At 46.8% G+C, this 17,684-nt stretch overlaps 1 protein-coding gene across 1 annotated transcript in view; it reads right to left on the reverse strand.

Moving 5' to 3' along the window:
• FUT8 (fucosyltransferase 8) overlaps window positions 1-17,684 on the reverse strand; it is a 251,645-nt gene that overhangs the window by 48,308 nt on the left and 185,653 nt on the right. Inside the window, exons 6-7 of the mRNA XM_075330812.1 lie at window positions 16,892-17,006; window positions 7,345-7,582 (exon numbers count right to left, since the gene is read on the reverse strand). Coding sequence (XP_075186927.1) covers window positions 7,345-7,582; window positions 16,892-17,006 — 353 coding nt within the window. The remainder of the gene's footprint in view (window positions 1-7,344; window positions 7,583-16,891; window positions 17,007-17,684) is intronic.

Below are 17,684 nucleotides of genomic sequence, written 5' to 3' on the forward strand. Positions count from 1 at the left end.
ATTGGGGAAAGATAAGTATCAAGAATGATGAATTTCATATGGGCTAATTGAGCTCATTTGGTAGAGATCTATAAGATCTAGGAACACAACTTAAAAGGGGTTTTCCAGTTTTAAGGGGCTAAAAAAAAACATGCACAGGGAAGTTGGGTGTAAAACCCTGCTGGGCTCACTGACTAGCTGCAGCGCCGTCACCGAGTGCAGCAGAGGAAACCGGGGAGGGCGAGTAAAGCTCAGTTTTTGCTTTTAACAGCTCCTTGGGGGCGGGGTTTCCGAAATGTGAAAATTTCAAAGGCCCGGAGGAGGGTTTCTTGTCATCTGCCAAATACAGACTTATATCGGAAGCTCACGGTGAATATTAATTCCAGAATTTTGGTGAAGAATGATAAAGCATGCAGGAGGGGGCTGTTTATTTGGAAAACGTATGCTATATTAACAGATGATAATAAGATCCCAGCTACATAGGACTGTAATTTTAAAACCACGCAGGGGCCCATGTATCAATCTGTCCATCAAAGCCACTAATATACTGTATAATGCGTTGTGTTTATATCCTGCAATGACACCATTGATACATGGCCATTGTGCTGTTCTACAAGGACACTAAATAAAAGCACGAATATAAACAGGAAAAACAGAAAAAAAAAATTACACTTCTGCGCGTATGCCACCTTCACGGGATTCGTGGATCCAGTGCAGTAGGCTGTTAAAGAGAAAGAACAGGAAAGATGATAGATTATCACACGGTAATAGAAAGACTATAGACGGCAAGAGGAAGCGCGGGCACACATCACTAGGCTGGAGGAAGAAGGTAAAGCTACTAAAGGAAAGGCATGATGAAGCGCCTAGTATGGAAGACATAAGTGGGTGCCTTTGTACCAATACGGGATTAAAATGTCCATCTGCTACAATGCTGCTGACATGCACCTGTCTTGGCTCTGCTTCCTTCCACTATATCCAATGCCCTCTTCTGTGCTCCACATCAAATTTCACAAGTTTTTCGGCCAACTCCAGTGACATCACCCAAAACCTTTTAAAGACCAACTTAGTTACCCATATGTTTTTGAGTATTAAGTAGACTTTGTGGTCAGTTATCATGTACTGTATATTGGATTTTACCACCCCAGTTCACACTGCTGGCAATCAACGCTGCAAATTAATTTTTATACGGCCATTGTCACACTTGCAAAAGACTTGCCCAAGTCCCGCATCGCATCACCCGGCACGGCCAAACACTCTCCTGACAGGAGCGGGTTGGTTGCATGTATTTCTATGCAGCGGAGATGCTCCTGTCTGGAGAGTGTGCGGTCGTGCCGGGTGATTTGAAATGAGACTTGCGCGAGTCTCTCGCAAGACTATGGCCTAATCTGCATTTATTTTGCCTTAAATATGCAACTAAATCACCTACTGTAAATATAATGAACTCTTCTCTGGTGCTGTTCACACTATAAAAGCTGCTGCATCAGAGTGAGCTGCCTTCTACAAACATTGCTGTCAGTGGCTATCCATTCTTTTTTTTCTTTTAAAACAAGTAGATATTGTACTTGACTTGCACTTCTGTTGTTCCTAGTGCCTGTTCTTTTCTGCACTGCTGAAGGTGCATCAACAGTGCTGCAACCAACAAACGATCTGAGTAGATCATGTTGTCAACGTGAACAGAGCAGCGGAGCTCACTGATTGGTTGCAGCTGTAACTCTCACCACCAGGGGGCGCAGGTACACTGGAATGGTGTTAAGTTCCTTGGTGTAGTGAGGCACTTGCCCACTAGGTACGAAGGCAGGGACGGTCTGCAGAGAAGTTGATCAAGCTGAATGTCAGAAGCTGGGAGGTCACGTCAGTACAGAGGAGCAAGAGAAGCCGAGGTCATAAGTCAGGAAGTAGTGTCAGGTACAGAAGGGGAGCAGTGCCGTGGTCTGAGAACAAGCCGTGGTCAGGGAACAAGCCAGGGTTGGAAGCCGAGAGGACACAAAAGGTACAGAAAAGAGAGTGGGGCCAGAGTCACAAAACTAATCAAGGGTTAGGGAGACAGGGAGTACAGACAATACGGGAGGGATGGATGTCAGGGAATGGGATGCAATGTAATGGGACGAGAGGAGAACAACTCACGAAAACTAGAAGCGTACACTGCAGAGCAGGAACTATTACCGGTGGCGTTTTGGGTGAAACAGCTCCAAGATAAGGCAGATCGATCACCCAGAACGAGGCACGACCGAGTAGGCCCCTCCCACCAAGCCTGAACCCAGAGAATACAGACAAGAATACACCTAGGATACAATGGCTCTGCATAGAGCAGACTTAGTGAATTATGACAGCAGCGCTGTTGACTTGATATTAGTGCTGCAGACATTGACACCAGGAGCAGCAGCAGAGACTGAGTGATGGAACAAATGGATAGCCAAAGACAGCTGTGGAAAACAGGTAAACTTGTTTGTAGAGCGGAAACACTAAAATGCAGCAGCTTTTATAGTGTGAACAGTACCAGAGAAGAGTTCACCCCAGAAACCGGGGCTTTCCAAAACTGGAAGAAGCCCTTTAATGTGCATTTATAGCTGCGTACGTATGTATAATGGACAATGATGCACCTTTCCCTCCTGTAGATCCACTCTGCATATATCAAAAACAAAAGGCAGTGTATTATACATGCCAACGAAGAGTTAAATACTATAGAAATTACAGAGGTGTAGTCTCTACTGCACTAATATTGTATCATGGGATGGGAGCAGCAGTTTCGGGAGACCCAATCTCTTCACACGTGCGAGGTATAATGGCCACCCTGATTAATATCGGACAGATTACCATTTTATTTACCACAATTCATTGTGCTGTGAAGAGCGAGCGAGAGAAGCCGAGAGAAGCCGGGTGATAAGATCTGGAGCGGAGTAATGAAGCAACAAGTCTGAGCTATTTCACTGCAATTACTCTGCAATGATTTTATGCAGCAGTAATGTACATCCGCTAATCACACTACTTACTATGAAGGACACATACTGCCGCAAGAGAAACAACACATTCGGCTCCACATAAACCAGGGAAAATGTCCTAACACATCCGTCAACTAAATGCTCTAAAAAATGAGTAACTAGTGAAGGAAGGCTTTTTTTTGCAAAATCGATGGTGTATTTGATGGTCTGCTTTGTCACTAGCCTTATCCCTTTTTCCCGCAAACTTGAAAAGGATCCGGTGGGTTTCCATTGCAAAAAATATGGCCATATACATCAGTTTGGTAATCTCGAAAACGGATGATCAACTGTCCGTTCGATGTGGCTATCACTAGCACTGGGACCAGCATAGATCTAGATATCTGCTGGAAAGGTATCCTTTAATTTTAATGAGCAACAAAAAAATTGTATAGATTATTATAGATGTTCTATTAATGCCAATAATGTTCCATTAAAATGTAGCCAGTTTCTGTTTTTTTTATTTTCAGTTGATCCCTCGAGTATTTTGTTTTTAGTACTTTCAAAATCCACCACACGGTTCCAGAGATATGAATTAATTTTGTTAAATGCTAATTTCCAAGTTCTGTGGGGGTGTGACTCAAAGGATCCTCAGGGGCGTGTCTCAGTAAAGACCACAAAATAAAAAAAGGCCATATCTCTGGAACCGTATGGCGGATTTTAAAAATACAAAAACCAGAAAACTCAGAGGAGCAGCGAGAATAATACAAAAAGAGAACCTGGACACTTTAGACTTGGTGGCCAAAAGTGACCAACCCTGAAATACGGTATTGGTCTCATCAGGAGCACATTTTAAATGTAGTGGATATTCACTGTATAACAGATAGTTCAGTGCTGTATATATCTCCATCATTTGGCTTCTTCAGGTGTCCCAGGTATTTGTCTTAAGACATTTGCTTGATGATGTCCTCTTATATAATTGCTTAATTAAAAGAACCAATTTGATAAATGGCAATGAAGAATTTATCCCGTACAGACGGAGTACGCGGTAAAACTGCATCTAAATCAGGACTCACGTACCGACGGTCCTGTCATAACTGTGATTGGATCCAACAAGAGAAGCTTTTTCTTTAGACCTCACTTAGCAATTGGATCCACTCCCAAGTGAGCAACAAACGTGCCGCGAATATCAAGGCAAACAGTAACTTAGGTTGTGGAGATTGGACAGCAAAACTTATTTAACCTGTTAAGGGACCATACCCAGCATATAATGTTATGGTATATTGCCTAGGAATGATCGGTAGTGGTCTACATCCGGCAGCTATGGTCATACTGGCACTGCGGATCTGCCTACTCCCTGACACACTGGATCTTTTTTTCTTCTGTGCCCACTCTGTAATAATGGTGCAAATTTACCCTTCAACGAACTGGGTGTGTACTACAGAGGTTCTGTGCAGGCGTGGCCATGTTTTGATTGGCCAACATCAAAAATGTATACGCCCAGTTGGTTAAACGGAAAATAGTCTATTATTGAGGGGAATAAATTTGAAAAAGAAGGAAAAGGAAAACCGTTTTGGAAACTGTTAAGCAGTGGCCATTAGAGGTGGCATTCTGTTTAAATGATAAAATCTAGAGAAGGATGCCACATGCTGCACAGTGCGCAGTGGTGACTTAATACATCCTCTTTTGGTAGAGAACACTGCTGTGCGTATTCACTTATAGCATTCACCAGAGCAAGTCCTGGTACATAGGCCTTTAACGTGCACTTCATTGGAGAGGCAGCCAACCTCCATTACGCTCCGTAGGAGGGCGCAATCCAGTTAATGGCAGGATCTGGTGTGGCACTGCCAATGACACGGATTGCCATGAATGAGTACAAACCAAGTACTGGAACTTCATTTTAGGAAGGGAAAGATAACTGGATGTCTTTATGGCACTTGGAAAGTAGATAAAAAGTATAGTACTGCCAGATCAATATGAAATAAAAAATGCGTCCTCTGGTGGTGACTTACCTGAGAGCAAAAGAAAGAAAGAAAGACAGACACTAAAAGAAAAAGGGAGGGGGAAGGCGGCAGTGGGGGAAGGTGGCACAGGGAGAAGGCGGCAGTGGGGGAAGGCGGCAGAGGGGAAGGCGGCAGAGGGAGAAGGAGGCAGAGGGAGAGGAGAAGGAGGCAAAGGGGGAAGGAGGCAAAGGGGGAAGGAGGCAGAGGGGAATAGCGGCAGAGGGGAAGGCGGCAGAGGGAGAAGGCGGCAGTGGGGGAAGGCGGCACAGGGAGAAGGCGGCAGTGGGGGAAGGCGGCAGAGGGAGAAGGCGGCAGAGGGAGAAGGCGGCAGAGGGAGAAGGCGGCAGAGGGAGAAGGCGGCAGAGGGAGAAGGCGGCAGAGGGAGAAGGCGGCAGAGGGAGAAGGCGGCAGAGGGAGAAGGCGGCAGAGGGAGAAGGCGGCAGAGGGAGAAGGCGGCAGAGGGAGAAGGCGGCAGAGGGAGAAGGCGGCAGAGGGAGAAGGCGGCAGAGGGAGAAGGCGGCAGAGGGAGAAGGCGGCAGAGGGAGAAGGCGGCAGAGGGAGAAGGCGGCAGAGGGAGAAGGCGGCAGAGGGAGAAGGCGGCAGAGGGAGAAGGCGGCAGAGGGAGAAGGCGGCAGAGGGGAAGGCGGCAGAGGGGAAGGCGGCAGAGGGAGAAGGCGGCAGAGGGGAAGGCGGCAGAGGGGAAGGCGGCAGAGGGGAAGGCGGCAGAGGGGAAGGCGGCAGAGGGGAAGGCGGCAGAGGGGAAGGCGGCAGAGGGGAAGGCGGCAGAGGGGAAGGCGGCAGAGGGGAAGGCGGGAGAGGGAAATACAGAAAAAAAAGCAAGAAAGAAAAAAGAAAGAAAAAGAACGAACATGAATGAAAAAGAACGAAAATGAAGAAAAAAAAAAAGCAGCTCATCACTAAAGTGTTTGCCATATTGAGAGGTGCCATCAGGCAGGATTATCCCACCCTACACAAAAGAAGTTGGTGAAACTGGTGAGATCTTTGAACCTTACGCTAATAAGCATTAGCCCTAATAAGACATTTATGTACGGTATATCCCAGAGACCCCCCATGATCATAACTAGGGACCGTATTAACAAAGGGATTATTCTAAACAGGATCCCAGAACCGATCACCAGTAAATATCCCCTAGTAAAAACGCCGACACTACAAAGATCATCTAAATGAAGAAAACTTCAGTAATAAACTCACTGCTAACAAGTGCACACACGCACGACGACACTGCCTGGAGGGTTCTGCCTCATTAATATGTGGGAAGTGACTGCAGGGCCTGTGCGCAGTAACGTCTAGAGCTGTTCTGTGCAGAGCTGGGTGTGCGTCGTCCTCGCACAGTATGGTGGAGCAGGACCCGGCACGGGCAGATTGCCAGGAGAGAACTAGTGGTCAGAGAGTAAACCTGGAACACAGTCACTCCACAAGTCAGAAGTTTGCATTGGTGAGATCCCGACTGGTCGCTAAAACAAGAACAGCAAAGGTGAGCAGACCGGAGACAAGAGATGAGCGCAACAAAAAGTTGTTGTTTTGAAGATAACAATAGGGTCTCAGCACCAAAGCATAAAGTGTTGTTAAAGTTTTAGGACAGCACCAAAGTTCGGCACTAGAATTTTGGCAAATGGTTTCATAGCATGGTATCCATCGACTAATCTGTGGTCGCTGGAGAGGAGACTCAAGAACCTCTCCCAAAATCCATGCCTCTTCTCTTGATTAGCCGGCCGGCGAATGCAGTAAAGTATGGGGAGGTTTTCGGCTCTTGTCTGGTGACCACTGATTACCGATGGAGCGGGTGCTCACAATCGATTTGCCTTAACTCTACTTGGCCCTCATTATTACCTATCCTTTAGCAATGCCCCAAAGTTTGCTACCAAGGAGGGGATAGTGCCCCCATCTTCCCCAGTACATAGACTCCTGTGTTTTTGTTTTTTTGTAGCGTCTATTATGGAATGTCCAGTTATGGTGCAAAAGCTATTGGTATGCAACAACCAAAAGAGGCTAAATTGGCGAGAGGAGCCGAGAAGGAGGTGGACCACATTTCCCAAATGCAAACTTTCCGGTTGATCTATCTGCAAATCTACGGCTCACAAGAGATTATACGCAACGCAAGTCAAGCGGGGCCGCGCTCGGCGGATTCAGAGATGGGTGTTAATGAGTAAATCGTTTCAAGGACATGAGCATCACACTCCATGAATTTCACAGCGTCGTCTCCGACATGTGTCAGAGGACTGGGAAAATAAAGGTCAGTGGCCAGATGAGAGAGTCTTATGCCAGATGACAGATGCAGCCATACTACATTACATCTATGACAACACATGGGGTCAGGAGCAGCGTTCCACATTATGAACACATCAATGCAGCGCTGGCTCAACAAACATGGTCTCCTGCGGAGATCACGGGGAGCCGAGCGTCACCTATAGGAGCAACAGACTGACCTGACCAGTGTCCTGTGGTCGTTCCAGACCTATCCGTACACGTTTCGCTGACTGGCTTAAAGACAGTCTCCCATCCACTGGTGGCGTATCTCCAACTCTGCGACTCCAGTATGAGCGTCCTCTGCGTGCCGAAGGCAATCATGAAGCAGTAGACCACGTGGTGAAGTTGGCATCCGTAACCGCAGCCTTTGTTAATGTTGCACACTAGTTTCTTTGCTTTGCTGCAATCCTTTGGGTTCTATGTGAAAAAAATATATGTATAACATAAAAATTCTACATAAAAGCAAAAAGTCAGTAATCACCATGGAAAATTCTGTTTTTCAGCCCCTATTGGATGAGGCATCGGGGACAGTGGCTAACTTTTGGTGTGAGATTTTTATCACAAAGTTGTACCTATTTCGAGAGCTCAAGCCCTTTAAGAGAAGGGTACAAGTCCATGGCCCCCCAGTATTTTAAGGGTCCCAACCAATAAATAGCAACTATTCCATACACAGGAGCCCTGGCTCCACCAAACACTGTTGTGTTCGCTACGAGAGCAGTTGCCAGACTTCGCCGGTGGTTTATCTATTGGCAGTCCAAAATCGGAGATGCCACATCCTTCTCTCCACCGACATCTGCGAGAATACCTAAGGATATAAGACATTGTAGATGGTTGTATCTTACAACTTCATGGGAACAGTTTGGGGAAGGCCCTTTTCAGTTCCCAATGACCGAAGGTCCATAGAAGAACATGACCGGCCACTCACACCCCACACAACACCTTTAGGATGAACAAGAACAAAGTTTGTGAGCCTGGTCTTTGCCTCCAACATCCATGTCTGATCTCACAAATGCTCTTCAGGATGAAGGGACACAGACACCTCCAAACTCTTGTCGAAAGAGCACAAGCTGGATAGACTTCATATTATGGCGGTGTAATGTGCAGTGTGTCCATATGGAGTGGTGGTTCATCAGTATTTTGGACTTGTGCCACCTCCACTGGGGCTTGTTTGCATCCTGCAGAACCGGTCGGTGTTTTATCCATGTCTAGTAAGTGTGGCCTTTCTTTCGGTGTTACATAATCATATACGTGATGGAAATACACATTACTCTACCTCTGCTATCAGTTGTCATTGAATATTCCTTACGGCAATATACGATCCTACTTGTAGAGTCTCATGAATAAATCAGGTAACGTGAACCTTGGGACAAAAACCATCCCGGTGCTGATATCACGGAGCTTAGCATAGCCCATGGGGATAGCACAATGCGTGCCTTATCATTTACCTTAAGACCACAGAAAAAAAAAAATCACAGCTCGGAAAACGTAAAAAAAAAGCAAAATTATCACCGTAATTGGGGTAGAATACATCAAGTTCTAGGTGGCACTCAAATTTCAATGGTGCTCGTCCTAAATATAAGAACAATACAGACCGATACTCCAATGTTTTAGATAAAGAGATCTTTAAAGAATGTATTTCTAAAGATCCTTTATGATATGCTAATGAGCGCAGGGACTAGTCACAAGGGCGTTAGTTTCCTTGGCTAGTCGGCCCCCTTAGCATGTTAGCACACCCAAAGCGCAGCGTCAGAGAATGGTTGTTCTCACCTCTCTGACACTGCTGGTTTTCGGCTCAGTGTGCATAATCAGAACGTCTCCAGACTTCTGGTCATGCACACTACACCAGTTTGAAGCCGGGATGCGTGCACCTGGCTTCATAGTGCCCATGACTGCAAGTCAAAGACTTCTGATCACGCGCACTGAGCAGATTATCCAGCGTCGGGAGCTTGACTGTCTCTCCCACTGTGTATTCATTAGCATGTTAGGACGCCCACAGGGGCATGTTTACATACTAAGGGGGCCAACTAGCCAAGGGAACTAATGCCCTTATGACTAGTCCCCTCGCTCATTAGCATATGATAAAAGAGCTTTAGAAATACCTTTTCTACAGATCTCTTTATCGATGCTAGTGTATACAGGACGGTTAGGCAGGGATTAGCAATATACACCCAGAACTGCTCGTGGTTCTGGTGCATACAGGACCTGACAGGTTCCCTTTAATACCCTTAATGTTTTATTATTTTGTAGGTTGGAAAACTGCGAGTCAATCTGACAAAATCCCTCTTATTCGTGACTTGTATACATATTAAAAATGTAGTATAATCCTCCTGATATAGCCATGTCTCTTACCTCATATGCAGGGCATTGTTGTACCTGAGGTACCCATAGTTCATAGCCATGTCTCTTACCTCATATGCAGGGCATTGTTGTACCTGAGGTACCCATAGTTCATAGCCATGTCTCTTACCTCATATGCAGGGCATTGTTGTACCTGAGGTACCCATAGTTCATAGCCATGTTTTTTACCTTATGTGTACAGCATTGCTGTATCTGAGGTATCCATATAGTTCATAGCCATGTTTCTTACCTCATGTGCAGGGCATTGCTGTACCTGAGGTACCCATATAGTTCATAAACATGTTTCTTACCTCATGTGGAGGGCATTGCTGAACCTGAGGTATCCATAGTTCATAGTCATGTCTCTTTCCCCATGTGCAGGGCATTGCTGAAGCCGAGGTACCCATAGTTCATAGCCATGTCTCTTACCTCATGTGGAGGGCATTGCTGAACCTGAGGTACCTATAGTTCATAGCCATGTTTCTTACCTCATGTGGAGGGCATTGCTGAACCTGAGGTACCTATAGTTCATAGCCATGTTTCTTACCTCATGTGTAGAGCATTGCTGTACCTGAGGTACCCATAGTTCATAGCCATGTCTCTTACCTCATGTGCAGGGCATTGCTGAACCTGAGGTACCCATAGTTCATAGCCATGTTTCTTACCTCATGTGTAGAGCATTGCTGAACCTGAGGTACCCATAGTTCATAGTCATGTTTCTTACCTCATGTGTAGAGCATTGCTGTAGCTGAGGTATCCATAGTTCATAGTCATGTCTCTTACCTCATGTGCAGGGCATTGCCGAACCCGAGGTACCCATAGTTCATAGCCATCATGTGCAGGGCATTGCTGTACCTGAGGTACTCATAGTTCCGACCAAATAACTTGCTATGAGTGGTCGTAACTATAGCTACCTCAGCTACAGCAATGCCATGCACATGAGGTAGTAGACATGGCTATCTCAGAACTATAGTACATTTATAATTGAAGGTATTTTATAATATTATTATTACACCTACATATTGGGCTAGGAGCTTGCAGATGGGAGTACCCCCTTTAATGTTACCAGTGCCACATCACTGATTCTCATATTAACTTATAGACGAAATTAGGAACCAAACAATGGGATTGTTTTAATTTTAACAAATATGGACATATCTTTTTTATGTGACATAAATAAAACTCGTGAAGAAAACAATATTTAATATGAAATGATTAAGTATATAATATATGTATTTATGGTAATCTGCATCTATATTTAATGATGGATGGCTTCCACCTCTCCCATGACTGTTCATTACCTGTGTTTAATTAACCATGTTAATTATTTGGGAGGTGACCGTACACAATAAATGAAGACTACTTAATAATATGAAAAGGTTATTGCTATTTATAAGTTTGTGCCAAGGCGAAACAAGTCGCATCTGTTTAGTGAGATATATATATATATATATATATATATATATATATATATATATATATATATATATATAGATAGAATAGACAAGCACAATAGGGCCTTATCTGAGAAGTGGGTGACCTGATCCTAATGGCTTCAGCAGCCCCAGAAAATGGAATGAGAAGGGTTAAAACCACAATGCCATTTCAAAAAGGGAAAGCGATTTATTAAACGCGTTTCGCAGTGGATTCTCCTTCAGGAGTATACACTCCGAAACGTGTTGACACTGTCACATGCGGTTCCACATCCCTTCACTTGTTCGAGGCACAAAATGACAGCAATTCTCAGTAAACCTGCTGCTTTTTACTGGAATCACAGTACAACCGCTCTGCTGTAATAAGCAAAAAAGATGCTCTGAAGGCCGGGAGACCTCCCTAATGAAGATCTGGAGCATTCTCACTCTTCATCTGTGCTCCTGGGGAGGATGGATTGGTGATTGCAGATAGAGTAGGGGTAGAAGAAGACTAGGAGGTAATCAGAAATCCCAAGTAGAAACTGCCCTAATACCAGCCATGCATTACAGTGCAATTTCTGGGAATGATGGTGTGAAGGACTTAAAGGACATGTGCTGGACACAGGACCTTCACCCCGAGAATCGCGCATGACAATGGAGGATGATAGCTCACCCTTCTCTTTCACTCCCAAGTCCAACAAGGGTATAATTGTGCAAAAGGTTCTTCTGAGTCAGGAAGAGTAATTTGGTGTTAAAGCATTTTACTTCCTATGGGGGAAAGGTTGGGAAGTTGGAGGATGACGAGAGGGAAGTTGGAAAATGGCACAGCCAGCGGAGACCGGGAGGGAAGTTGGAAAATGGCACAGCCAGCGGAAACCGGGAGGGAAGTTGGAAAATGGCACAGCCAGCGGAGACCGGGAGGGAAGTTGGAAAATGGCACAGCCAGCGGAGACCGGGGGGGAAGTTGGAAAATGGCACAGCCAGCGGAGACCGGGAGGGAAGTTGGAAAATGGCACAGCCAGCGGAGACCGTGAGGGAAGTTGGAAAATGGCACAGCCAGCGGAGACCGTGAGGGAAGTTGGAAAATGGCACAGCCAGCGGAGACCGGGAGGGAAGTTGGAAAATGGCACAGCCAGCGGAGACCGGGAGGGAAGTTGGAAAATGGCACAGCCAGCGGAGACCGGGGGGGGGGAAGTTGGAAAATGGCACAGCCAGCGGAGACCGGGGGGGGGGGGGGGGAGTTGGAAAATGGCACAGCCAGCGGAGACCGGGAGGGAAGTTGGAAAATGGCACAGCCAGCAGAGACTGGGGGGAAGTTGGAAAATGCCACAGGCAGCGGAGGATGGGAGTAAAAAAAAATGCCGCAGACAGAGGAGGGCAGACTAGAAGTTGAAGGATGCCACTGTCCGTGGAGCGCGGGAGAGAACTTTGAGAATGCTGCTGTCAGCGGAGGACAGGAGGAAACTGGAGGATGCAAAAGCCAGCAGAGGACAGGAGGGAAGTTGGAGGATGCTGAAGCCAGTGGAGGACGGCATAGAAGTTGGAGGATGACATGAGAGGATGGGAGGGAAGTTGAGAAATGCCAGCAGAGGACAGGAGGGAAGTTGGAGGATGACACAGCCAGTGGAGGACGGGAGAGAAGTTGGAAAATGCCACTGTGAGGTGAGGATGGGAGGAAAGTTGGAGGATGCTGCTGTCAGGGGACGACGGGAGGAAAGTTGGAGGATGCCGCTGTGAGGTGAGGACGGGAGGAAAGTTGGAGGATGCCGCTGTGAGGTGAGGACGGGAGGAAAGTTGGAGGATGCCGCTGTGAGGTGAGGATGGGAGGAAAGTTGGAGGATGCCGCTGTGAGGTGAGGACGGGAGGAAAGTTGGAGGATGCCGCTGTGAGGTGAGGACGGGAGGAAAGTTGGAGGATGCCGCTGTGAGGTGAGGACGGGAGGAAAGTTGGAGGATGCCGCTGTGAGGTGAGGACGGGAGGAAAGTTGGAGGATGCCGCTGTGAGGTGAGGATGGGAGGAAAGTTGGAGGATGCCGCTGTGAGGTGAGGATGGGAGGAAAGTTGGAGGATGCCGCTGTCAGGGGAGGATGGGAGGAAAGTTGGAGGATGCCGCTGTCGGGGGAGGATGGCAGAAGTTGGAGAATGCCGCTGTCGGGGGAGGGTGGCAGAAGTTGGAGAATGCCGCTGTCGGGGGAGGGTGGAGGATGGGTGTAGCCACTGGCACAAAGGAAGGAAGTTGGAGGATGCTGCTGCGTTTTGTGAAGGGTTGGGCAAGGGACTGATGCAGCTGCCTGTGGGCGCGGTACTTCCGGGAGAGAATTTGCCCTGCACTGTGGTGGTCGTTCTGTCCTGACAGTTGTGAGATTGTTGTGCTCACATTACTTACTGTCATTGTAGAGAACTATAAAGGAAATGTTCTGCTAAAACTTGGGCGAACCTTTAAAATCGCTGTCCCTGACAATGCCAGTGACTTGTGCAGCATTGATATGCCCACTCATTAACACACAAAAGCTAAACATATTCTAAACACAAAAAAAAAGGAGACGGGGACTAAAGTAAAAGTTTCATCTTGGTTTAGTTCGTTAGCTGTATCTCTCTTTTAACTAGATACCAAGGTGACCTTGTGCGGCGCACACTGCATGCATAACACTGCACGGTGTGCTTACATATGCATGAAACCCTTGATATGAGTCCAACTGGGAAAATGTACCAGCAGCATTGCAAATAAGAGCACTAAGATGGCTAATGGCGGCGGGCTCCTGCCGAGGGTCCGCTCTCAAGATAAAGAAAATTGTAGGGTTACAAATATTTACCGCAATGGAAATCAGAAAGGAAAGCGATGCCGTGCGATTCAGGACGCCGCACGTTTCGCTTCAAATGGGGGCTCGTCTTTAAAATAAATAATGTATTAAATCTTCATAATAATCGGTATTGTTGGATACTTGCAGTTTGTAAATACAAGAAATTTTGCTGTTTACTGCTTTTTTAAATGTTAAGCCATTCTTGTTATTGACATGTTTGTTTACTGCCTGTTGCCTTGGAGACAGACCACAGCTGCTATACACAGAACATTCACAGTGCTTACAAGCTGTTTTGTATTGATTTTGTAAGTACCCTTTTGAAGCTGGCCAGGATCTTTGGAGTGCACGGTTACCCCATAATCCAGGCAGCTGTAGCACAGTGCTTACAAGCTACACAGCAGTAGTCGGTCTCCTAGGCAACAGGCTGTAAACAAAAGAAAAAAAAAAGTGTTAAGAACCGCTGCAAATTTTAATAAGCAGTAAATTGCAAAAGTGCTCGTTTTTACAAATACTGACAATTGCCATGTATAAAGATGGTGAAAACTAGTTTAAGAAAATGGTTGATGAGTGTTTAAAGCGGATGTGTAATGCGGGCACCCCCCCTTGAGAGGGGGAAATATAATATCTCTACCACACAACATAGATGGGCTAGATCCACCAGATCTGCTTTAACCTAATGGTTCCCACTAGATTTCCTTAAAGGGACTGTAAGCAGATCTCTGCAATGTAACCTGAAGACAGCATGCTGCAAGTGTTAAAAACACCTCGGTTACTTACCGGTAGCCGGTTTTTCCAGAACCCATGACAGCACCCTTATAATCACGTGGTGCTGTCATGGGTGAGGGGAAAACAAAAACTTCAGCCCTGTGTCTGTTATCTCAGTCTTTTTTTTTTTTTTTACCTGCAATGTTAGCTTAAGCCTCTTATCTTTATCATTAGTGGGTCTCAGCAGTGCATGAGTTAGGCTGAAGTCACACGTAGCAATGCACCAACGATCCCACCAGCGATCCGACCTGGCAGGGATCGTTGGTGCATCGCTACATGGTTGTTGGTGAGCTGTCAATCAGGCAGATCTCAGTAGCGACCAGCCACCAGCGACTCCTGTAACAATGCTGCGGTTGGTAACCAGGGTAAATATCGGGTAACTAAGAAAAGCGCTTTGCTTGGTTACCCAATATTTACCCTGGTTACCAGCATACACCGCATACAGGATGCCCACGCTGGCTCCCTGTATACGTAGCTAGGATACACAACTGGTTGCTAAGTAAAGCGCTTTGCTTAGTTACCTGATATTTACCCTTGCTACGTGTGCAGGGAGCCAGCGCTAAGCGGTGTACGCTGGTAACCAGGGTAAATATCAGGTAATCAAGCAAAGCGCTTTGCTTAGTTGCCCGATATTAACCCTGGTTACCAGTGTACGCTGCTTACACAGAGTCGGTGCTCGTTGGTCTCCCGCCATCAAACACGCCAATGTGTGCTGCACAGCGGGAGACCAACCAGCAAAAAATGAACCAGCACTGTGTGTAACGATCAGAGATTTCACAGCAGGGGCCAGATCGCTGCTCAGTGTCACACACAGCGAGATCGCTGATGAGGTCACTGCTGCGTCACAAAATCTGTGACTCAGCAGTGATCTCGCTATGTGAGAAGTACCCCTAAGGCTGAAGTCACATTATCGTATGGCATCCGATGTGAGAGCAACAGATGTGATATAATAATGACCCCCAGCTCAGGCTCTGCTGTGAGCGTGAGCTGAGTGTCATGCGACTGTGACCCAATTTTGCAATCGGATCACAGCTGCAGAGTAGAGGGCGGGTGTTGCAGAGGATAGGGAGGGGTTAATCTCCCTATCTCCTCCATTGTCAGCCTGTGCATATATCGCACTGCACTCTGATAACACCCAAGTGCAGTCCGATGTTTCTCTCCTAGCACCCCTCAGTGATTAGTAGCTTCTGTCTATGGAAATTTTCACTGAAACCCTGGTGTAGGCGGGGGCAACTCCCAGAGCTCCGCTACATCTCATATCTTTCACGGAGTCAGAATGGCTGCATCCACTAATCTAAGTGATATATCACTGAACTCGGGGCCTCGTTGCCCACATCATGCTGCTCTGAAATGAAGTAGCAAAAACCTGCTGACAAATTCCCTTTAAGGATGGCCCAGAGAGGGGACTTTAGGAAACTACTATTTCTTTTCAGGCAGTAATGATTATGTGTGGAGATAGGGGATTTATTTACTTCAATTTTTATGGTCATTACAAGGAGGTGTGGCTCAAGTTCCACAGGGGCGTGTCTTTTGGCGACTCTGCATAATTACTTTCTATGCCCCACCCCCTTATTAAAAACACAAAGTTGTACTAACGAAAAAAGCCACATATCTTGGAATTATATGGCAGATTTTAAATAAGAAATGTGCAGAATAGTCAGGGGAGCAGCAGGAGTAAAATCGCAGAATCTGAGCCACTTGTGAACTGGTGACAGGTCCTCTTTAAATTTATAAATCTAAAAAAAAAAAAAGTGACAAGTAGTAATGAGCTAAATTTACGTTTCCTCTACTTCAATGATGTGGAGAGGTGGTTAGCAGTGGACGCGGCCATGTTAAAAACTTTACTGCAATTTTCACGCCGGGAGGCATGAATCCAACTAATATTAATGACACAGAAATAATGTGAGGCCGTCAATCACCTGTAACACGAGCTGCCTGGGAAAAAAAAAGGAGGCCGAGTTTTATTTTTTTGTTACTTCGGAAAGGGGATCAAAAACCTAATTTCTCAGGCAGATTATTTCCTTGGACTTTAGAAAAGAGAAATAATTGCGTAGTACCGAACGTTTTTTTTTTTAAATTATTCTTTTTTTTTTGGTCAATTCCTGTCCCAGGTGGCAAGTTATCGAAATATTCACCTGTATGAAGAATTAGGGGTAAAGAAAGACATGAGCCCCTGAGCAAGAACTGTATATGGGCACTAATGTGTCTGCAAAGTTGCTTGCTGCTTTGGAGGTGCACGTGCGCCCCCTTTATCTCTTGGGCACAGGTGGCACCACTGATGGGTTTGCACCCCTCCTGGATATTACAGTAACAGGACCCAGGCAAGAAAGAAAATGGCCCAAAATTGGGGAAACATTGAGACCCTCCAACCCAAGCAATTACACTGTATACAGAAAAGGGAAGAACCGTTACCTGGACATGGGTGATCCGCCGCTGCACGAGGTCCGTCAAGTCTTTGGCCTCTCTTTCTCGCCAGTCGCCTGCACCATCGGTCTGACTGAGGTAGTAGAGATCTGTCATAACTGACCTGTCAATCAGAGGATTACATTGTAATAACGAAGCCTGATACACAGAGCGCGCGGGAGACACAGAGCGCGCCGGAGACACAGAGCGCGCCGGAGACACAGAGCGCGCGGGAGACACAGAGCGCGCGGGAGACACAGAGCGCGCGGGAGACACAGAGCGCGCGGGAGACACAGAGCGCGCGGGAGACACAGAGCGCGCGGGAGACACAGAGCGCGCGGGAGACACAGAGCGCGCGGGAGACACAGAGCGCGCGGGAGACACAGAGCGCGCGGGAGACACAGAGCGCGCGGGAGACACAGAGCGCGCGGGAGACACAGAGCGCGCGGGAGACACAGAGCGCGCGGGAGACACAGAGCGCGCGGGAGACACAGAGCGCGCGGGAGACACAGAGCGCGCGGGAGACACAGAGCGCGCGGGAGAAACTAGTTTGAAATGAAAAAAAAAAACAAAACACAATCATGAAACATGACTGCCTGCTGTGGACTTAAGGCAGAGACTGAATGAGCCGTATGATCAGCGGTGACGTTACTCAGGTAACTTGCGGGCACAGTTGGAGATGCCCATGGCTCACCACCTCTGACCACAGGTAACTTGACTTCCGGTGAAGTCATTGAGTTTAATGAAGTCACCTGCGGTCAAAGGTGGAGGGCCGTGGAGACCTTCAGCTGTGCCCGTAACA

Source organism: Anomaloglossus baeobatrachus, chromosome 12 (genome assembly GCF_048569485.1).
Source record: "Anomaloglossus baeobatrachus isolate aAnoBae1 chromosome 12, aAnoBae1.hap1, whole genome shotgun sequence".
NCBI classification, from domain to species: domain Eukaryota; kingdom Metazoa; phylum Chordata; class Amphibia; order Anura; family Aromobatidae; genus Anomaloglossus; species Anomaloglossus baeobatrachus.